We start from the raw sequence: 23,431 nt of genomic DNA, 5'->3' as shown, positions 1-23,431 counted from the left end.
GGGTTCCCTTCCAGGGCTGCGGGGAGACGCGGGTGGGTGAGACCCTAGCGAGGGCCAGGCCACAGTCCCTGGGGAGCCGACTGTCCCCCCACCCCCACCCCCGGCCCCGGCCCCGCCTTTCTCCCGGGGCGGCCCCGCCCAGCCCCAGGGCGCCCGGCACGCCCACCGCCGTTGCTCAACACTGAGGTCGGGCGATTGTTGCGTCTGGAACCCGCCCGCGGGAAGGTAGGTGCCCCTGTCCCCCGGGTTTCCCGCTGCGCTCCGGCAGAATGACGGCGCCTTGCGAGCCGCGCAGGGCACCTCCGCGCCGCCTCGAGAGTCCCTTTCCTCGGTGCTTCGTGGGGATCATTTTGGTGACACTAGCGCTGCGGTTACCCACATCCTTCGGTAGGAGCCTGGAGAGGGTGCGCGTTCCCGAGGCGACCTGGAAGGGGTTGGGGAGCCGGCCGGTGGGGGGAGCCGACGGCCGGGGGATTCTCTTGGTGGGTCGGGCGGGAGGCGCGGGGCTTGGTGGACCCTGCTGGTGCGGGGTCGGGGTAGGAGGCTTAGCCACAGAGCCTCAGGGGCGTGCTGGGGCGGCTCCAGGACGGGGGTTCCTGTCGTGCCATCGGGGAAGGTCGCTAGGCGGTCGGCACTGAGCCTCGCGGGGCGCTGGGCGCTGCGTGCTCTGCCCGGGACGGAGAGACGTTGGCAGCCAGAGCTTGCGGGTGTTTCGGGCCTGGGCCGCTCAGTGGGACGCCCTCGCCTCGGGCGCCCGTGCGCGCGGATGTGGCCGGGGCCGGGGCTGCGCTCGCGGGGAGCGTTTGCGCTGCGTTTCCCGGCGGTGATGATGCCCGAGCGCGGCCTTTCCGCCAGGCCGCGTCGGGCTGGGGGAGCCTTGGCGGGTGTCCCCGGTGAGCGCCTCGTGGAAGCGCCCAGGCCACGGTGTGCCGTGTGGGGCCGGGGAGCCCCCTCCTTGCGCTGCACGGGGGCTGGGGGGGGGGGGCGCGGGTTGTGCGCGGAGCCCTTAAGCGGGAGCCAGCCCCGGGGCCTGGGGCTTAGGAGGGCCGGGCGGGCGCGCAGTGCTTTGCGCACGGAAAGGTCACAGGGTCCTTGTTGCCCCCAAATCGTATTGGTATTATTTTGCTTTTTTTTTTCTTCTTCTTCATTAGATTGGGTCCTATTTAAGGAAGATCCGAAGCAGCCTAAAAAACATGGGCTAAACCTAGTGAGAAATGAGAATCTAAGAAATGAACGCTAAGCACTGGTGCCGTGGGGTTCCCGCGCGGCGCGTAAAGCAAACGCTGGAGTTTATCCACTAAGTTTGATACATGTTTCATTGAATGGAATGAGTTCTCATATGTATATATAAATACATAATATATATTAAAAGCACTTTTATGGTATAAAAAGTCACATTAGGAAACCCTTTTTCTTTAGGTGCTTTCAGGATAGTTACTGAAATTGAATGCCTAAAACAAAGGACCCTTGTATAATTTAATCACAGACATGCTGTTACGTGCTTGCTTTCCTGATGGCTCCAGGAAATTCTAGAATGATGTTCTGTATTTGTATGTGAACAGAATTATGTAGAACTTCTAGGACATGTTTGTTTTCCTGCTGTAAGTGGGAATGTCTAGCTCAGGGTATTCAATAAATCTTAATGAAACTCACCTGTATAGTAGCCCTCTTTTAAACAATGTTGTTAATTACTAGGGCTTTGGGGTTGGCAGTCGTTTGAGGGACATTAAAATATCAAGGTCAACATACTGGAAAGGTTGAAAATATTTTCTCAGGAGGTCGATTTTAGGACTTGATGGAAATGAAATGTTGGACTGGGTATGTATAATTTTAGAATTTAGAATATGATAAGAAAGAAGAAAAATTTTCCTGGTTTAGAGCCCTCTGGACTGGCCTCACCATCTGAAGTGAGACCAAGCCAGGGTGTGAGAGAGGAGAGGTTCCTCAGGGATCACTATAGACCTGTCTCCTTTCTCCTCGTGCCTTCAGCCTTAGAGGAGAGGCCTCTGCGTTCTTTTCGCCCTTTAGAACTTGACTTGATGTGTCTCTGTCACATTATTTTACATAATAGTTTTAACACATTTTTTAGATTTTTCAAGCATACACGTAAACAAGAAGAATTACTGAAATAAAAATGACACTAGGGACAAAAAGGACTTCTTAGAAGAGAATTGAGTTTTGAAATGAATTTAGAAAGAAGTGGGGGATGATGCAGACCTATATATATATCTCTAAGACCTAAAACATTGATATTTGTCTCTTCAATTTACCGTTGAATAAAAATTCAGCTCATTTCCCAACAAACCAAAAGCTAATAGAATGTTATTTAAAGCAAGTGCTACACATCGCCCATTACTACAGCCACTTGGGTAAGAGCAGGGAACAGTTATTTAAAATCTGCCAAGGACTTTTCCATTTATTCTGTACCACCTACTTGCTGCCAGGCCTCAGTCTCTGGCTAGTCTAAGTGATTACATATTTTATTTTTATGTTCTTCTTTTCTTATTTTTAGGTAACTGTGGTAAACCACCAGAGTTCGAGTCTATGAGGTTAAGGGGTAACCCTAAACCTTCATATTCTCCAGGGGAGAGAATATTTTATGAGTGTAAACCAGGATACTCTTACTCATATTATTTTACACTCAGTTCCTTTTGTGAGAAAAATAACACATGGCTCCCTATTGATGAAGCTTGTTACAGTAAGTAAACAAAACCATTCTTGTATGTGCGTGTGCTTGCTCTAGTTTTGTTTTTTTACACATTTTTGGGTTCATTTTCCACTATGGCAAAGATGATCTCATGTGGAACTAGGTTTTAGATAGTGGCACAGATTTTTAGACTTTCACAAATCTCCCGGGAATTTTTTTGTAGGCAGTTGGTTGCCTGGGTAAATGTGAATTTTATGTTTTCCCTTATAATAGTTAACTTAGGAAAACAGTATTGCATGCATTGAAAAGAGCAGTGTAGAATTTTGATTTTTATTTAAATATGTTTTGAAATTTGTATTAAAAAATAAATTTGAAAATTTCCTTTTAGGAAAACAGTGTCCAGTCCCCAAAATTGAAAATGGTGAAGTATATGAAGAGGTAGACCCACCACTGGGCTTTTCTTTTGATAGAGACGCTTACTTTTATTGCAACTACGGGTAAGTTGCTCTTTAGAGAAAATAAGGCAAATGTTACTGATTCCATATTTTTCTTCTCAAGCATTTCCATAAAGTTGATTTCATCTTGTTTTCTGTGTGACAAGTTGTACTTGTAGCAAATCAATACTTGGACTTTTTATGGAGACTGAAAACATATGTACTTAATAGAAAGAAATTTAAATGGAAGGAAAGCCAAATTACATAACCCTTTCTATATGTCATAATATGCTTATTGTAAGCATCACAAATGTAGTAATCATGGTGACTTTATCCTTGACAACAAAGTGCACCCTATTTAAAAAAAAAATCAGTTGGAGGGCTCACAGAAATGTGTTGTTGGAGTCCTCTAATGCCTTACATATTTTCGGTCTGGTTGTTCTATCCTTTATTGTGAGTGGGGTAGTGAACTATTATTGTAGAAATGTTGGTATGTATAAATGTGCATTTTTCCCTTCAATTCTGTTTGCTTCATATATTTTGATGATCTGTCATTAAGGTGTCAAAAATGTTTATATCTGCTTGTTATAGGTACCTTTTATTAATATTTAAGGTTCTTTGTCTCTTGCAACCTTCTTTGATTTTAAGTCTGTTTTACCTGATATTAGTAGAGACACCCCTGCTCTTTCTTTTCATTTTTTTAAATATATCTTTATTGATTTCAGAGAGAGGAAAGGAGAGGGAGAGAGAGATAGAAACATCAATGATGAGAGAGTCATTGATCGAGCCCGCAACCTGGGCATGTTCCCTGACTGGGAATTGAACCCTGATCACCTGGATCCCAGGTCGATGCTCAACCGCTGAGCCACACCTGGCCCGGCACCCCTGCTCTTTTTGGGATACTGTGTGCATAGAATATCTTTTTCCACCCATTCACTTTCAACCTGATCTTGTCTTTGGATCTCAAGGGAGTCTTTTGTTGACAGCATATAATAGGATCATGTGTTTTTGCACATCTGCCAACCTCTTTCTTTTGATTAGAGAGTTTGTAATTTAAATGTAGGCTAATTAATGACAAGGAGGGGATTCTGCCTGTGTGGTATTTGCTTTCTATATGTCTGACAGCTTTTTTGTTTCATTTCCTGCATTACTGTCTTCCTTTTTTGTTAATTGACTTTTTGTAATGAAATGTTTAAATTCCTTTCTCATTTCCTTTTGTGTATATTCTATGGCTATTTTCTTTGTGGTTACCATGGGGGTTACATTTAAAATCCTAAAGTTATATCAATCTAATTAGAATGTATACCAGCTTAGCACAAAAATTTAACTCCTTTACAGCTTCATAGCTACCCCATTTGGTTGTTACCATCACAAAAATGCATCTTTATATATTGTGTGTCCCAAAACATAATAGTTCTTTTAAATGCATTCTCTCTTAAGTTATATAGAAAACAAGATTTGGAGTTAAAAGGCAAAGTTAAATATAAGCTTTTATAATTGCCCATGTATTTACCTTTAGTGAGATGTTTATTTTCCTATATGGGTCAAAGTTACTTTCTAGTGTCCTTTTATTTGATCTTGTAGGACTCCCTTGAGAATTTCTTGCACGTAAGTTCTAGTGGCCAGAAATTCCCTCAGCTTTTGTTTACCTGGGACTGTCTTAATTCCTCCCTCACTTTGAGGACAGTTTTGCTGGATAGAGTATTTTTGGTTTAAAGTTTGTTTGTTTTCTTTTAGCACTTTTAGTATATCAGCCCACTGTCTTCTGGGGTCCAAATTTTCTGATGATCTGCTGATTATATTATTGAAGATCCCTTTGGTTTTTGAATGTTTGATTACAGTAGTAGTCCTTACGTATCATTGAGGGCTTATTTCCAGCACCACTGCCATCCTCCTAGGGGATACCATTCCAAGTCCCTTATATAAAAGGGCAAAGTATTTGCACATAACCTACAGGCATCCTCCTGTATACTTTAAATCACCTCTAGATTACTTGTAATATCTAATAAAAGGTAAAGGCTATATAAATAGTTGTTACACTATAATGACAAGAAAAAAATATGTATTCTTTTTAAGAATATTTTCAATTCTTGGTTGGTTAAATCTACAGATGTGAAACCTGCAGATTTGGAGTGTCAACTGTATTGTGTCTTAGTGTGGGACACTTTGAAATAATTTTATCTGGTGGTTATTGAGCTCTTAGATGTTTAAATTCATGTCTATTATCAAATTTGGGAAGTTGTCAGCCATGATTTTCTCATATATTCTTTTTGTGCATTTCTGTCTTTCTTCTTCTTTTGGGATTCTCATAATGTACATATTGGTCCACTTGATGGTATCCCACAAGTCCCTTAGGCTCTGTTAACTTTTCTTCACTTGTTTTTCTTTCTGTTCTTCAGACAGGATAATTTTTATTGTTCTAACTTCATGTTCACTGATTCATTCTTCTGCCTGATCAAATCTGCCTTTAATACCTCTAGTGAATTTTTCATAGCAGTTATTGTACTTTTGAGCTCCAGAATTTTTTTTTCAGGTTTTCTATCTCCTTATTGATATTTCAATTATGTTCACACATCATTTTCTTGACTTCCTCTACTTTTTCATTTAGTTCTTTGAGCATTTAAGAGTAATTTTGAAGTCTTTGTTTAGTAAATCTGCCAGTGCACCTGTATCAGGGACAGTTTGTTGATTTTTTAAAAATGAATCGTTCATTGCCCAGCCAGCATGGCTCAGTGGTTGAACATCTATCTAGGAGGTTGTGGTTTGATTCCCCGTCAGGGCACATGCCACGGTTGCTGGCTCAGTTCCCAACAGGGGGGATACAGGAGGCAGTTAATCAATGACCTTCCCTCATCATTGATGTTTCTATCTCTCTCTCCCTCTCCCTTCCTCTCTCTGAAATCAATTTTTTTAAAAAGTTAAATTGGATCATGTATTCTTCTTTCTCTGTATGCCTTGTGATTTTTTGTTGTTGTTGTTGTTTTAATACTGCATATTTTAATCTAACAATGTGGTAACTCTAGAAATCAGCTTCTTCATCTTTCTTAGACCTTCCTATATTTGGGTGGGGGTTTTTTTTGTATTCTTGATTGTAGTAGGGTGTCTCTGTGCTGAGGATCAGCCCAAGATATAAACTGAAGATCTCCTCAGGTTGTTTCTGAGCCTTTCCCTGAGCACATGAACTCAATTTCTAATTTTCCATATATAAGCAGTTCTTTTTGAAGATCCTCGGTTTTAATGTCTGGCTTCTGAGAGAGGAAAAGAAAAATATGAAATAGAGAGAAAAGTGTGCAGGATCTTTAAATCCCCTGAAAATCATTTCACCTGGGGAGGAAAAGGCTGGCTAGAGGAGGAGGGAGATGCCACAACAATGGCCTCCCAACTCTTTGTCTACTACTCAGTAATTAGAAGCAGTAATCAGAACACAAACCCCTGATATTTGTAGGACAGGGCCTTTTTGCCCACCTGGCTACTGCAGGATGTTTGAAGAATACATACACAGCTGCCCGCCACATTTTGGGTGATGGGGATGTGTAGCTGCTATTTTCCTGAGGGCTGAAATTTACTGAAATTACATTTACTTGTTGGAGTCTTCCCCTGGCAGTTGCAAGCCTTCAGTAGACTGCAGAGTTCCAAAATAGTTACATTAAGCAGATTCTGCCATTGAAATTGTTTTCTAGTTGGAGAGATGAAGTCCTAGTGCTTCCTACTCTGCCATCTTCTCAGAATTCTCTCTTAAAACACTAAAATATGGAGAAAAGGAGTGAGTCTTCTTGGAAAAGCCAACTGAAACTATATACAAGCCGTTTCACTAACTTTTTAAACTTAATCAAGTAAAAATAATGGAACATCCATTTAATAATTATATATAGAGGGACTGCTAAAGCATTTTGAAGGGTACCAAACATTTAAGACAGATTTTTCTCACAGAAATTGTAGCTTTATGGAGAAACACACTGTATACAGAGAAATGTCAAGGCAAAATAGTGAAGGAGAAGTACCATGATTATTGTAGTGAGAATCCAGGAGAGAGTACTGTGAAATTAAATAACTGGAGAAGGTTTCAACAAGCAGTATGTCTGAGCTATTCCTAGAAACATATTCTGATTTAAAGAATACATGATGCATGCCTTGGTTTATTGTGCTTTGCTTTATTGCTCTACACATATATTGCATTTTCATCAACATCAAGGCATAACCCTCCTCCAGCAAAAAAGTTACAACTCAGCTGAAGGCTCAAATGATGATTAGCATTTTTTAGCAATAAAGCATTTTTAATTAAGATATATACATTGTTTCTTTAGACATAATGCTATTGCACACTCAGTAGACTACAGTATAGTATAAATATAGCTTGATATGCACTGGTCAACCAAAAAGTGGTATAATTCGAGTTCTTGTGATACTCACTTGATTGTCGTGGTCTGGAACCAAACCCGTGATATCTCTGAGGTATGCCAGTATTAATAACAGCTAAAACTTACCTGGCACTCACTGTGTGCCAGACACTAACTCAGCTAATACTGAAAACAACCTCATGAGATACATACTATTATCTCCTTAAAGAGAAACATTAAAGATTTGCCCAACCTCAAGTAACAAGTCAGCGGTGGAGCTGGGACTTGAATCCAGTCAGGCAAGCTCTAGGACCTGATCTCTGTACTTGGTTGTTGTATGACTGAGCAGAGTGGAAGGAGCAGAGGCATGGAAATTAATCCGTATGTTATGGCAGAGATAGCAAAGAGGCCAGACTGACAGCCATGACAGGTTTATTAAGATATCCTTGCTCATGGCCAATGTGTGTTCAAATGCAGAAACTGTTTCATTAAATTCCATATTTGGTTAGCACTTTCATTATATTATGCCATTTAAGAAACTGTCCCCTCAACTGACTGAAGTGCAGAAAATAACTATAGGAAATATTCTTCTTTATTATGTACATCTTGTTGGCTGGTAAAGAAAACAGTAACCTTTTATTTTTCCCCCCATTTAGTTATTACTTAGTAGGTGAACCAATTATAACTTGTAAACTTAATGGAGACAAAGTGTATTGGAACCATGATATCCCAAAATGTGAAAGTAAGTAAATTTTCACTTCATAATTTAGACCAGCAGTTATCAATGTTTTTGGCCTTGAGACCAACCCACTTATGCTGATATTTTTGCAAGTAAAGTATAGTTGACATACAATATTATATCAGCTTCAGGTGCACAACATAGTTATTCAACATTTATGTGCCTTACAATGTAATCACTATGATAAATCTAGTAACCATTTGTCACCATACAAATTTATTATATTATTATTGAATATATTCTCTGTGCTGTACATTATATCAAGTCACCTGATTGATTTTATAACTGGAAGTCTGTACCTCTTACTCCCCTTCTCCTTATCTATTCATCTTCCCAGCCCCCTTTACTCCAGAACAATCAGTTTGTTCTCTTAATTTTTGAGTCTATTTCTGTTTGTTTTGTTTGCATTCTTATTTTAAATTCTACATATAAATGAAATATGGTATTTGCTTTCTCTGTCTGACTTATTTCACTTAGCATAATACCCTCTAGGTCCATCAGTGTTGTTGCAAATGACAAGATTTCAGTCTTCTTTATGGCTGAGTAATATTCCATTGTATATGGATGTATATTTATACTATATAAATGTATATATAAATACATATAGATATATATCTCACATCTTTGTTATCCATTCATCAATTGATGGACACCTAAGTTGTTCCTGTACCTTGGCTATATTGTAAAAAATGCTGCACTGAACCTATGAGTTTTTATATCTTTTTAAATTAGTGCTTGTTTAATTGTGGTAAATACTCACAAGTGAAGTAGAATTGTTGGGTCATATGGTACATCTATTTTTAATATTTTGAGGAACATTGCAACTGTTTTCCATAGTGGCTCCACCAACTTACTGTCTCACCAACAGTGTATGAGTTCTCCTTTTCTCCACATTCTTGCCAACACTCTTGTTTGCCCTTTATGTTTTTAATTAACAAAGATACCAAAGAACTCTGCTCTATGGGGGATAATGTCTACTGATACTCATTATATTGGAATGAAAACAGAAGTTTCTAAAATAATTATTTATTTATATTTTTAAAACAGTAAAGTTGATGCATGTTAAAATATGCAATGTATTTTTTATAAAATAATTTTAAAATTTCCAAAAAAATTAGTGAGAATAGTAACATTGATATACATTTTTATAAATCTCTTCAAAATCTGGCTTAAAGGAAGATACCTAGATTTAGTCTGTTGTGAAATAACACAAATTGTAGCTTCTGGAAAATTTCACTGTACACTTGTAAGGTTGAAAGTGAAAAAAGACTATCTTAGTACAATTGTGAACCAATGACTAAGCAAATGGATGTATTTATAAATGATAAAGCATTTCTCAACTAGCAGTGAATTTTATCTTTAATCACATGCATATTTTCTCCTTAAATTTTCAGCAACTCTTATGATGACTAGAACAAAACTTAGCCTCATAGATAAATATAAGTATTTCATGTCAGTATTTAAGAAAATCAGTTTTCTTTTGAAAGTTCATTTCTACATGGTTTGACTTTGGGGTAACACACGTTCTCAAAGAAACATTCTGAATGGACACTGGATTCACAACTACAGTGTAGAAATCATATCTTAACGAAATTGAAGACAGTTCATAGGATTTTACTAAATGTTGTCTTGCTCTTTCATCTTCCCTTTTTCATCTCATTTCCTTTTTTTTTCTCTTTTTAAGAGATTTTGTGTAAGGCTCCTGGAAAAATAAAAAATGGAAAATTCACAAATAGCTGGAGGGATGTATTTGAATTTAATGAAGGAGTAACTTATAGTTGTGATCCTTCACATGGACCACAGGAGTATTCACTTGTTGGAGAGAACAGGCTAACTTGTTCTGGGCCTGGCAAATGGAGTAGCGACCCTCCTGAATGTAAAGGTAATGATATTTCCATTTATTTTCTTATGCATTTGTAAATACACTGGAAACACTTTGTAGATAGTTCTACATATAAATAAACAGACCTATGTGCCTCCTCCTCCTGTTAAATTAACTTTTAATTTATTATATGTCAAATTGAATCAAAAAGAGTTCTAGTTGTAGAAGCCACTCCCCCCAACATGTTCTTGGCATTCCAGTTTATACAATGAGAACTACTGTGTACGTGCATACATTAGGATTTTTTTGCTTGGAGGAACTAAAAACTGAACACACACTCTTAAAAATAAAGTTTTTTAATATTAAAACATCTGAGAGGTATAGCAGTAGGTAATGGTGGAGTAAATTGTAAAAGACTAGCTCTCTTACCTATAACAATGATAAACTCTACACACATATTTTAAAAACAGTGTTTAAGGCACTAGAGAGTAACCAAAACCCGGGAGACAGTGAAGGGGATTTGACTTTTGGAAGAAAAGGGACCACTGAATTACAACAAAATATTTACTCTTTACAAGTGTATACGGAACATTCTCTAGGATAGACCATATTCTGGGCAATAAGATAATTTTTTAAAATTATTCAAACCAGAGTACATTATATGGTCATGTTGGAATAAATTTAGAAATCAAAACAGAGATAATTTTTTAAATCTCCAAATTCAGCCTTGTGCCTCATAGGCGTTTCAGTCAATGATGGACTGTATATATGATGGTGGTCCTATAAGATTATAATGGAGCAGAGAAATTGCTGTCACCTAGGAAATCCTGTCCCAGCACAGTGTAGTATTCATGTGTTTGTGGCGATGCTGGTGTAAACAAACCTACTGCGCTGTCAGTCATATTACAGTAGCAGGCTATCCCATCTAGGGTTTTGTAAGTACTCTCTATGATGTCCACACGGTGATGCAATTGCCTAAGGACACAATTCTCAGAACGTATCCTCGCTGTCAAGTGCTGCCTGACTGGCAGTTAACAGCTATGTAAAATGTCTAACTAACCATTGAGTCAAAGAAGAACTCACAAGAAAAAATAGAAAGTGTTTTGAATTCAATAAAAATGAAAACACAACATATCAAAATATCAAAATTTGTGTGATACAGCAAAAATACTGCTTAGAGAAAATTTTAGAGCATAAAATACAGTACAAAAAATATCTCAAATCAATAATCTGGAAATTTCATTTTAAAAAAACTAAGAAGGGTAAACTCAAAACAGAGACGGGGTAATCAATTTAAAAATCAATGAAATTGAAAAGATAATAGAGAAAAAGCAATGAAACTAACACGTGCTTCTTGGTGAAGAATCATAAAGTAGATAAACCTGTTGCTAGAATGACAAGTAAAAAGACGATATTACCAATATCAAGAATGAAAAAGACGACACTGAGTATTCTGTAGACACAGGGAATAAGGGGATGTTACAGAAAAACTTTGTGCCTATAAATTTCACCACTTAACTGAAATTGACAAATTCCTTGAAAGAAACAAATTACTGGTGCCCACCGATAGGTGAGTGGGTAAGGAGAACGTCACAGGAATGAGAAAGCTCGCCATTCGTGACAACATGGATGGACCTAGCGGGTAGTATGCTAAGTGAAATCAGAGAGAAAAAGACAAATATTATATGATTTTACTTATTTGCAGAATGTAAAACAACAACACAAATTAACAAACCAAACAGAAACCAACTATAGATACAGAGAACAAGCTAATGGTTTCCAAAGGGGAGGAGAGTGGAGGGATGGGTAAAGAGAAAAAACTGAGTGCGGTGAGATGGGCCTTGAATCTTCACCCAGATTTTTCAGTAAAACACTTTTAACCATGGGAGCATATTTTTAAAAAAGAAAGATTTTGTAACTTCCAAATCCTGCTCTGCCATGTAGCTGGGTTACCTTGGCTAAGTTTATTTATCTTTCTAAGGCTCAGTTTTCTTGCTAGTAGAAGAGTAGTAGCCCAACAAGGTGGTCTTACAATCAAAAAAAAACTTTTTAAGACGCAAAATTTTAAAACTACTTAAAGATATAGATAACCTGTATAGAAACAGTTAAAACCTTCCCTTAATGAGAACTGTAGACCCAGATGGCCTACCTGGGGAATTCTACCAAACATTTTAGAAATAAACATTAGCACCTCTACACAAACTCTTCATGAAATATAAGAGAAGGGAACACTTCTCAGCTTATTTCATAAGGACATTAGTGTGATACCAAAACCAGACAAAAACATTGCAAGAAAATTAATTACAAGCAATATCTTTAATAAATACAGAACCAAAACATCTAAACAAAATATCCACAAATCAAATCCTGCCATATATAACACTAATAATACATCATAACCAATTAGGATTTATCCCATAAATGCAAAGTTGATCCAAATTCAAAAATTAGTCAGTGTAATTTTCAATATCAAGAGACTGTAAAGAAGAAAACAGCATATGATCATCTTATTAGATGCCCTAGAGAAGCAACTGACAGAACTCAGTATCTTTTCATGATAAGACTTCTGAGCAAACTAGGAATAGAAGAAAACTAAATATCTCAACCTGGTAAAAGGCATTTACAGAAATCTCACACTTACATTATTCTTAATGGTAAAAGACTAATTTATTTTCTCCCAAGGTAGGAACCAGGGAAGTACACTCACTCTCACCACTCTATTCAGCATTGTACTGGAGGTCCTACAACAAGGCAACAAAGGAAATAGGAATACCAATTTGAAAGGAAGCAATAAAATAGCCTCTTCACTTATGACATTATTGTCTATGTAAAAACTTCCAAAGACTTTAGGTTTAGCAACGCTGCAAAATACAAGATCAACTTGCAGAAATCAATTGTATGTCTATACACTAAGAGTAGACCACTAGAAATTGAAATTTTAAAATTGCTGTTTACAACACCTCCAATATTCCAAATACTTTTATATAAATCTATCAGTATATTTGAAAAGATTTGAATGCTGAAAACTACCAAGCACCAATAAAGGAAATTAAGAAAGATCTTACTATATGACGGGACATATATTGGCCATCAATTGGAAGGCTCAATATAATAAAGACATGAATTCTCTGTGTTTGATCTATAAGTTCAGCACAATCTCAATAAGAAATCATGCAGAACTTTCTGTAAATTCATAAACTGATCCTAAAATTTACATGGAATAACAAACTAGAATAGTCAAAAGAATTTTGAAAGTAATTAAAGGATACACACTACCTGATGTCAAGAGTCTATATAAAGTATACTATAAGGCATACAGCTATAGGGAGCAATGGAACAGAGTAGTGAGTCCAGAATTAGACCCTTGTAAATATATCCAGTTGATTTCATCTCAGATATATAAACAAATCAGCGGTAAAATGATCCTCTTTTCAAAAATGGCACAGACACAATTCGACTTCCATATGAGAAAAAAAGAACCAGAACCTATGTAAGCACCATGTGCAAACATTTACTCACAACGGGTCACAGACTTACATTTAAAACCTAAAACTAAAGACTTTTACAAGAAAACTTAGGATATATTTGTGACCAAGCCAAAGATTTCTTAAAGCCCATAAAGCATGATTCTTTAAAAAATTTAATAAATTGGATGTTCCAAACTCAAAATCTCTGGTCTGCAAAAGACTGTTAAGACAATGGGAAAAAAGGCAATAAATAGAAAATATTTGCAAAGCACACATCTGATAATGAACTTTTATCTTCAATATATAAAGAACTCTCACAGCTCAATGATAGAACAATCCAAATTTTTAAATAGGCAAAAGATTTGAATATACCTATTTCACCAAACATGATATACAGATGACAAAAAGTAAATGAAAATGGGCTCAGTATCATTAGTAATTACAAAAATGTAATTAAGAACCACAAGGAGATACCACTAAACACCTTTTTAAATGTGTGACATGAAAACAAGTATAAATATTGACTTTCAACTTTATCTGACAAGGATAGGGAGCAATTGAAACTATTTGGCATTACTGGTAAGAATGTAAAGTGGCATGACCACTTTGGAACTCAGTTTTGCAATATCTCACAAAATTTAAAATACATCTACCATACAACTTGGGTAGCCACATAAAAGAAAATTTTGAAATTGCCTGTATGAGAATATTCATAGCCACCTTAGTTGTAATCATCCCACACTAGAAACTACCCACATGTTCTTCAACTGGTAAATGTATAAACAACTATGGTACATCCATATAATGGTATAAATACACAGCAATAAATCTCCTGAATCATGCAGCCACAGGAATGAAACTCAAATGTATTTTGCTTAGTGAAATAAGCCATACTCAGGATATGATCCCATTCGTGATATTCTGGAAAAGTAACACTATAGAGATTGAAAACTGAGCAGTGGTTGGCTGATTGGTGCAGTGACTGGAGGTTGATCACAGAGTGGCATGAGGAAGTATTGGGAGATAATGCAACTTTTATATGTCTTTATTATGGTGGTAATTACAGGGTTATTTGCATTTGATAAAACTATTACAGCTATGCAATTAAAAGAGTGAATTTCTCTGGATGTAAATTATATCCAGTAAGGCTAATTTATTTTTTTAATTTATCTTTATTGTTGAAAGTATTACAGATGCCCCCCTTCTCCCCCCCCCCCCCGCACTGACCCCACTCCTGCCCCCTCTAGTAAGCCTAGTTTAAAAGCAAATCATTAGCCCTGGCTGGTGTGGCTCAGTTGGTTGGGTGTCCTCCCATGCACTGAAAGGTTGCTGGTTCAATTTCAGGTCGGCACATGCCCAGTTTTTTGGCTAGATCCCCAGTGGGAGCCTGCAGGCGGCAGCCAGTGTTTCACTCTCATTGATGTTTCTCTCTTATTGGTGTTTCCCCTTTTCCCTTTCCCCCTCCTTTCCTCTCTAAAAATCAATAAAAAATATATTTTAAAAAGTAAATTATTAGGTGGAATTAACAGCAGATTGGAACAACAGTGAAAAGATGGGTGAACCTGAAGTCATGACAATGCAAATGTAACATGATTTGAAAAGAAAGACTGTAAAGAAAGAAACTTACAGAACCGCGCGAGAGTAGCGAGCAGTTAAACTTACATGTAATTGGAGTTTCAGAAAGAAAGGAGAGAGAATAATGTAGAAAATTACTTGAATAAATAAAGGCCAAAAATATTGAAATTTTATCTAAAACAGCAATGCGCCACTAGTCCAGGAAATTTAGTAAACCTAGCAGGATATATACATTTTTTTATTTATAACAAAATCTCACTAAACTAAACACATCATGGCAAAACTATTGAAAGCAAAGTATAAAAGGAAAAGCAGCCAGTGAGACAGAGAGAAATATTTCATTTGCCCCATCCCTCTAAGTAAGAATGACAACTGATTTCTCTTAAGGAACTGTGGCGACTACAGGACAGTAATATTTGATAATGTACTGAAAGGAAAATAAAACACTTAACCTAGAAATCTCTGTCAAGGAGAAATCTTCAAAACTGAAGGTGAAATAAAACATCTGCAGAAAAGAAAATCTAAGAGAATTGTCAGTGCAAGAATTGGTAAAGGAAGTACATCAGGCTGAAGGGAAAAGATACCTGATGGAAATTCAGATCCATAGGTGAGGAGGAAGAGCATGCTTCTGGTTAAAAAGGCTGTGCATTATGGCTCTTATGCAGTGCTCAGATTTAATCTCATAAAATGTTCTCTTGTAAACAGCCCAGTGTGTTTTTTGTAGTTTTGTTTGTTTGTTTTTTCCAAATTCTTCCAAACCCATTACTGGGTTCTGAAATCAATCTAGAAGGTCATGGCCAGCACTGGAAATACCAGAGTACAGTAGTATGAAGTCTAAGTATTAGCATTCAACTTTGTCTCAGCCCTGTGTGCTTATATAATGGTTTACAACCTAATTTTTAATTTTTTTTTTATCACTGGGTTGCAGTCTAAAATGTTTGGAAAACATGGCCCTAACTCCATTGACCTTTCCATTTCTTGAACATCCCAGTTCATATATGTTGCTTTCACCTGAGAACATTTTCTTTGCATATCTTTGCATGGCTAGCTTTTTAACTTTTAAATTTCAGCTTGACTATTTTCTTTTCATGAGAGTCTTTCCTGCCTTTCTAAAGAGACGACCGGGTATTATAATCAGCATGAACTTTCAAAAAAGCTCTAGAGCTAAAGAGTAACAAAAGTTGCATTTGAACTTACCCAGAATTTGTATCTGGTACACTTTCTCAAAATTTTCAGTAGAAAAAATGTATGAAACAAAAGAACTATAATGACTGTTTGTTCTAGGAGGAAAAAGTTATATTTTTTTTAAATATTTTTTTATTGATTTGAGAGAGAGACAGAGGAGAGAAACATCAGTTGGCTACCTCCCATTCGCACCCCAAATGGGTATCGAACCCACAATCTGAGTATGTGCCCTGACCAGAATACAACCAGTGACCTTTTGGTGCAAGGCATGATGCTCAACAAACTGAGCCACACTGGCCAGGGCACATAAAAACTCTTTTTTTTTAATTTAACATCTTGCCCAGCCAGCCTGGCTCAGTGGCTGAGCATTGACCTAGGACCCAGGAGATCGAGGCTCAATTCCCGGTCAGGGCACATGCTCAGGCTGCTAGTCTGGGGCCTGCAGGAGGCAGCCGATCAATGACGACTCTCATCATTGATGTTTCTGTCTCTTTCCCTCTCCCTTCCTCTCTCTGAAATCAATAAAAATATATTTTAAAAAAAAAAACAAAAAACTTACCATCTTGTCTTTCATTCCTTGTCTCTTTCCACTGGAAATTGCTACTTTGCACTATTTTTTCTGGTACAATGTTAAAGCAACTTTCTCTTAATTCTGGAATTTCTCTACTTAGTGGTTCAGTGTGAACAGCCAGATCTCAAAAATGGAAAACCATTATCAGAAATGAAAGAAAAATTTTTCTACAAAGAGGAGGTTTTATTTGAATGCGTGGAGGGTTTCTACCTTAATGGCAGTAACCCAGTGTTCTGTGGTGGAAACAGTACTTGGGAGCCTGAGATGCCAACGTGTATTAAAGGTACGTATTGTATCATATTCTGTTTTTTAAGGTTTTAGTTCTTTGACATTAAATATCAATCATACAGAATAATTGAAAAGAAGCAGTTTTAGTAATTAACCGTCTTCTATTCCTGTCCATGACAGACGTATGACGTAAAGTTCATACAGAATTTTGCTGTTGTGATTTTGTTTGTGTTCACAGGGTTCTTAGCACGTTATGTACATTACATAGGTATATAAATTTCTCTTGTTCGGTACTTTTATGTATAAAAATGGTTAGCAGCCATTGTTCAGGGTAAATTGAATGAATCATGGGAATTTTTACCTAAATAAGAATGAAAGTCATAATTTGTGTAAATGAAAAGAAAGTGATAGTTTCCAAGTGATTGATCCTATGTTGTTATGTCTTTCAATGTCAAAACCTCTTATTTTAAATCATTCAAATTTAGTGACATCCTACTTTTATTTTACAAAAATCTTTTAAATTCATGTTATTTACACTCATTCATCACTTTTAATAATAAAAGGAGGGAGAATATATTTATAGCCATTTTAGTTGTTGTTACTGATTCTAAACTTATTTGCTCTAGTCTGCAAATGTAAACAGGGATGTAAACTTGGGCAAGTTACTTAAGCTTCAAATGTGTTTACTTACACTTAAGTGCTTTAATGCCTTCCTTCCTGGGTAAGCAGCTTCAATTGGTTGCACTTAGACCACTTAGCACAGTGCCTGGCGCATAGTAGCCTCTTAACGGAAGCTCCTCTGTGACTGACACCATCACTGCAGTTGATGTCAGTGAAGGGGGAGGTCTGTGGTGTGTGCTTTCTAATAGGTATGTTTTTTGTGTCACTGACTTTGCTATTTGAATTCACTTTAAAAGTGACCTGTTGACACATTTAAAGGTACCTTCCTGGTCCAGGACGATGCTTCATTTCCCAGACTGCAAGTTTAGTTGTTCTTACATAGTACAATTTGAGCTGGGAGATTTCTGCTGTCTCCAGAAGACTGGTGTTTCTGCTACCACCTCCCCCACCCACTTCACCTCATACAATTATATTTTTCTCTTTACTGGGCATTTCTATTTGGCAACAGAAACTAAATTTCATACCAACTGAAGAAAGGCAGGAGAAGTCATTACTTATAGAAATGCAGCGGAGGACTTGTGGCCTGGACTCCTCAACCGCTCTGCTGAAGACTTGAGAGATTATTGCCATGTGGTGGAGGGAACTGCCTTCCTCATTTCAGTGCTGCTGGCTCTGGCTTCTCTTTGGTTTCAGCAGAATCAAGAGGCAAGAGGAATAGTGGGAAGATGAGGAGCTTGGGCTCACCTCACTTGGGCCCTAGTTTGGTTCTGCTCACTCATGGAGCATCCTGTCCTTGGGCTTTCACGTCCTATTGTTTAATGAGGGTGTTGAAATCCAATCTCAGTCGCTGGCTTCTAACTTGCTTGTATATATTCTGTTGTCCTAAGATTTTAAAGGATTGAGGGGAGCTGTGCATGTAACATGGTAATTAGAACACCTTTTTATAATCCCTGTGTACCTGGTACCTGGTATCCTCCTTGAGTACCTTAGTTGAGTGCTCTGAGGTTTGGGGTGGGGGTGAGAAGAGGATTTTTGGTGGACTAACACATAAGATTGCATGTGATGTTTATACTCATTGACCCATCTGTGTTTACTCACATGGTCCTAGAGAGTATTTGCACTGTGGGATACTGTGTGTATCCATATGCCCTTTTGAAAGAGTTGACCATGAGAGTTCATAAAGGGTTTATAAAACACTGATACAATTTAATGTTTGAAAGAAGAAGAGAATTGATTGTGAGAAAAAGCTTATGAAGAGGAAAAATGGCAAGGATCTTTTATAAAAATCGTAACTCCTCATGGAATCATTAATCAATTTTTATCACTAGTTAGAGAAAAACTAGACACAAAGGACAAATAGCAACACGTAGTGGTGATAAAGTAGATGTGATTGTGCTATGAAAAAAATGTTCATGAAATATTAAGCAGAAAAAGATAAAAATTATTTGGTATGATACTACCTGGATAATGCTATATTTTAAACATATGTTTACTCTGAACACATTATTTTTATGATATGTTTTTAGCTAACTTCTAGGGTTTTCATTATAAAGTATGAAATTGCTGTGAACATTCTTATATGTACATACACAGTATATGCACCTGTGTAAGTACGGATTTAGGTCATATTCCCAGAAGTAGAAATGCAAAGTTTGGAAAGTATGCATACATTTAATTTTGAGGAATAATTAATCTTTCTAAAAAATAAGAAATTAAGTTAAGTCCATAATTTTTATTGATAAGACTGATGAATGGAATCTAATTTACTTTTCCAGGTTTCAAGACAACCAGGCCTTCCGTTTTGAATTATCCAGGTTAATGAACTCTTTATCCAGCTTCTGTTAAGAACTTTGTAGGCTGATGGGTGAAAAGTCATCTTTTTTGAATTTGCATTTCTATAATCACTAATGAGGCTGAATCTTTTTTGTCAGCATTTATTTATTCATGGCCTTTGCTCAGTTTTCTGTTGGGTTTGTAAAATGTTATTTCTTGACTGTGAAACTTATTATAAAGACCTTTTAATATATAGTGAACATTTATCCAGGTGTTTTGTTTACCTTAATTTGACTAGTTCATTTTCTTTTAAGATTTTTATAGTATACTATTAGATGTAGATTCCTTTTTATAACTTTTGTTATGAGTAGTATACAAATGTATTTTTGTAAATTTTCAAACATTACAAAAGTATACAGAGTAAAAAATTAGTTTTTCCCCTTTTTCTCTGGTCCATTGTCTGAGTTAATCGCTGTTAGTAATTCAGGTGTCTTCTTATTTCTTATGTGTCAGGATACATCAGTATCCTTATCTGTGTAGTTATACATACTTTGACACTTTTCATTTTTCTTAACCAGAAATAGAATCGTGATGTTCATATTTTTCTAAAACTCTCACATTTTACACTTACTGTTCTAGATTGTGGTCAGTTACATGTGCAGAAGTTTTACATTAATAGGTAGTTGAGTATATCAGTGTTTTCCCTGATGGCTCTTAGTGTGTGTCTGTCTTATAAAAGCTTTAAGTCTTCAAGTTATGTAAACATTTCCACCATGTGTTCTGATTGCATTCTTTGCATTTAAATCCTTGGTATATCTGAAATTCATTATGGAATATGGGATCAGATTGGGCTCTTCTCCACTCCACCCGCCCCCCTTCAGTGGCTAAGTAGCACCACCTATGGAATTCATTGTCTTCTCTCCAACTGTTTAATCAAGCATTCAATTCATAGGTGTTCTAAATTCATAGGTGTTCTAGTCTTCCAGAGCAGCTGCACCATTTTACATTCCCACCAGCAACGCAAAAACGTTCTAATTTCGCTACCTCTCTGCCAACATTTGTTATTTTCTGTTCTTTGATAACCGCCTCCTAATGCCTGGCAGGTAAAATATGGTAAGTGGTATATCTGCCTTCCCCTGATTAGTGATGCAGAGCATCTTTTCCTGCGCTTATTTGCTATTTGTATATCTTCTGTGGAGAAATGTCATTCAAGACCTTTGCTCATTTTTGAATTGGGTCGGGATTTTTGTTGTTGATACTTAGGAGTTCGTTAATATGTTTTGTATATTAATCCCTTATCAAGTGTATGATTTGCAGATGTTTCCATCCATTCTGTGTGTTGCCTTTTCACTCTATTGATAGCGCTCCTTGATTCACAAAAGTTTTTAATTTTGATGAAGTCCAATTTATATTTCCTTTGTTGCCTGTGCTTTTGGTGTCACATCCAAGAAATCATTGCCAGATCCAACATCATGAAGCTTGTCCTTTGTTTTCTTCTAACAGTTCAATAGATTTAGCTCTTATATTTAGTTTTTTAGTCCCTTTTGAATTAAATTTTGTATATGGTGTAAGGTGAGCATCCAGCTTCATTCTTTTGCTTGTGGATTTCCAGTTTTCCAAAAACCATTTGTTGAAAAGACTACCCTTTCCCCACAGAATGTTCTTAGAAACGCATTGTGGGCAGTCCCTTGACCATGTATGCTAGGCCCTCTGTTATTCCATTGGTCTGTATTGTTTAGGTCAGTGCCATTGTTTTGATTATTGCAGCTTTGTAATCAGTTTTGAAATCAGGAAGCATGAGTCCTCTCAACTTCACTCTTCTTTTTCAAGATTGCCTTGACTATTCCGAGTGCCTTAAGATTCCGTATAAATTTCAGGATGGAGTTTTAATTCCTGGGAAAAGCACACTCACGATTTTGATAGGGGTTGCACTTCAACTGTAGGTTTGTTTTTGCAGTATTTACACCTTAACAATATTAGGTCTTCTAATCCATGAACAAGGATGTCTTGTTATTTACTGATGGCTTTAATTTTTTTCCACATTATTTTGTTGTCTTGTAGGAATTTTTTACCTCCTTGGTTATTCCAAAGTATTTTATTCATTTTGATATTATAAATAGAATTGTTTACTTAATTTCCTCTGGGATTGTTTATTTTGGTGTGTATAAATGCTACTGATTTTTGCATGCTGATTTTATAGCCTACAATTTTGCCAAATTCATCTTAGTTCTGTCAGGTTTGGGGGTTTGTGTAATTTTTAGTTCTTTTACATAACAGACCATGTCATGTGTGAAGAGAGATCATTTTTATTTTTTCCATGCCAATTTTGATGCTTTTAATTTTATTTTTTACCTAATTACTCTGTCCCCAACTTCCAATATTATGTTGAATAGAAGAGGCAAATGTGGGCATTCTGTCTTGTTCCAGATCTCATGGAAAAAACTTTCAGTATTTCACCATTGACTGTCATGTTAGCTATGGGGTTTTTAAAAAAATAAATAGCTGTTATTATATTAAAGAGTAGTTCTATTCCAGATCTTCTAAATAATTTTTATTTTTAAATTTTAGGTAGAATCATATTGAATTCAAGGCTAATTTTAAGAATACAGTAATGATTAATTTGTTGCTATACTACACGGTATTGTCACAGGAAATATCGGTGCACAGGATGAAGGTTGTTGACATTCAGTATAAATTTTGAATATTTTATGATTCTGGTTTAATGGAATACACTAACACAATTTATAAGGAAATGAAATTATAAGCATTTTTTATACAAATGCAGAAAATCAAAATCAAAGAAGTTATAGTTCTTTAAGCTTTATTTAGTCTTTCCTTCTTTTTTTTACTTATTTCCACTTTTATCTAGGATATCCCAAACCTCGTGAATCACCAACAATTGAAGAGATTGTGGAATTAGGTATTCGTTTAGTTATTCATAATTCTTTATCATGAGACCTTAGAGTTCCACATGAATATATTATGTTCCAATTATTTGTAATTAGGGAAAAGACAAGGTATCACAAATTATTAGTAATACTTGACATTTATAGTTACTTTAGTATTGCAGATACCATAGCAAATGCAATAGTATGTGTAGACAGGTGTGAGTAATTTTCTCTAATCTAGTGAATTCTAAGTGTCCTATTAACCTTTACTAAGTAACCTGGTGTGGTAACTGCAGCACAGAACAATGACAAGTGATGTTCCTATTAAGAGTTTCACAAGGCACAGCCTATAGCCGGAGTCTATGTGAAGCGTTCTTTGATCAAAGGGACTTGGATGTACTAGCAGTTATGCTAAGTCTAGATTGATACTTTTTTGCTGTGGTTTTTAGATGATCTGATAAAAAATAAAGTGCAACTGCTCTCTGGGACCCATACATGCTCAATATCTTTAAAACTGCTTTTCATTTTTTTCTCAGATCCAGGAATCATTGCTGTAATTATTCTTACTGTACGTAAGTATCTCAAACTTGAATACCACTTAAATCAAAATACTACTGTGAAGAAGTGATTCTTTTCTAATGATTTTTCAGTTTCCATAGTGTTTATAGCTTGAAATTAAGTAAACCAGTGTAGAAAAACTGACCTTTCATACGCTATACACCTTTTGTTGGTGATAGTATATTCATTTATATTCTATACGTCCACTTAGTAACAAACCCTAAATAATACTTTTTTCCCCAAGATGATTAGTCATAGGACTTTTCATCCCAAATATGCTTTGGGTAATTTTCTAAACTAAACAAGGACTCTTTTGACTAACTATGGACCCTTTTAGTGATTCCAGGAAATTGCACTTAGATAGTGAAGAGTCCAGTTGGAATATGAAAGTACATGTGCTTAAATAAAATAGTATTTCTGACCACTGAAGTGTTACCAACAGTAATTTCTTCTGCTAGATTTTGAATCTTGGAAATTATTTTTCAGAGTTACATGTCATTTGTTTTCTGTTTTTTTATAGTTGTCGCCCTTGCAGTAGTGTGCACCTGTGTATACAAATGTCTTCGCAGAGAGAAGAAAGTATAAA

At 36.6% G+C, this 23,431-nt stretch overlaps 1 protein-coding gene across 1 annotated transcript; it reads left to right on the top strand.

The window, feature by feature from the left end:
• The first annotated feature begins 247 nt into the window (after positions 1–247).
• Positions 248–23,431, top strand: LOC107543712 (membrane cofactor protein-like). The gene is made up of 10 exons (XM_087828084.1): positions 248–387; positions 2,513–2,698; positions 3,036–3,144; positions 8,075–8,160; positions 9,842–10,039; positions 16,878–17,069; positions 19,402–19,440; positions 22,269–22,319; positions 22,824–22,859; positions 23,366–23,431. Exons 1-10 carry the CDS (start codon positions 270–272, stop codon positions 23,428–23,430), a joined length of 1,080 nt encoding a protein of 359 aa, XP_087684210.1. The 5' UTR covers positions 248–269; the 3' UTR covers position 23,431.

Source organism: Miniopterus natalensis, chromosome 19 (genome assembly GCF_054644295.1).
Source record: "Miniopterus natalensis isolate mMinNat1 chromosome 19, mMinNat1.hap1, whole genome shotgun sequence".
Taxonomy (NCBI): Eukaryota; Metazoa; Chordata; class Mammalia; order Chiroptera; family Miniopteridae; genus Miniopterus; species Miniopterus natalensis.
The sequence above is the reverse complement of the archived record's forward strand: the minus strand, read 5'-3'. Positions and strand labels throughout refer to the sequence as shown.

Coding starts and splice junctions, on each gene's coding strand:
- LOC107543712 (XM_087828084.1), top strand. CDS start 270: ATGACGGCGCCTTGCGAGCCGCGCAGGGCACCTCCGCGCCGCCTCGAG. Junction 22,320..22,823: donor TGAAGAGATTGTGGAATTAG/GTATTCGTTTAG, acceptor TTTTTTTCTCAG/ATCCAGGAATCATTGCTGTA. Junction 22,860..23,365: donor TGTAATTATTCTTACTGTAC/GTAAGTATCTCA, acceptor GTTTTTTTATAG/TTGTCGCCCTTGCAGTAGTG.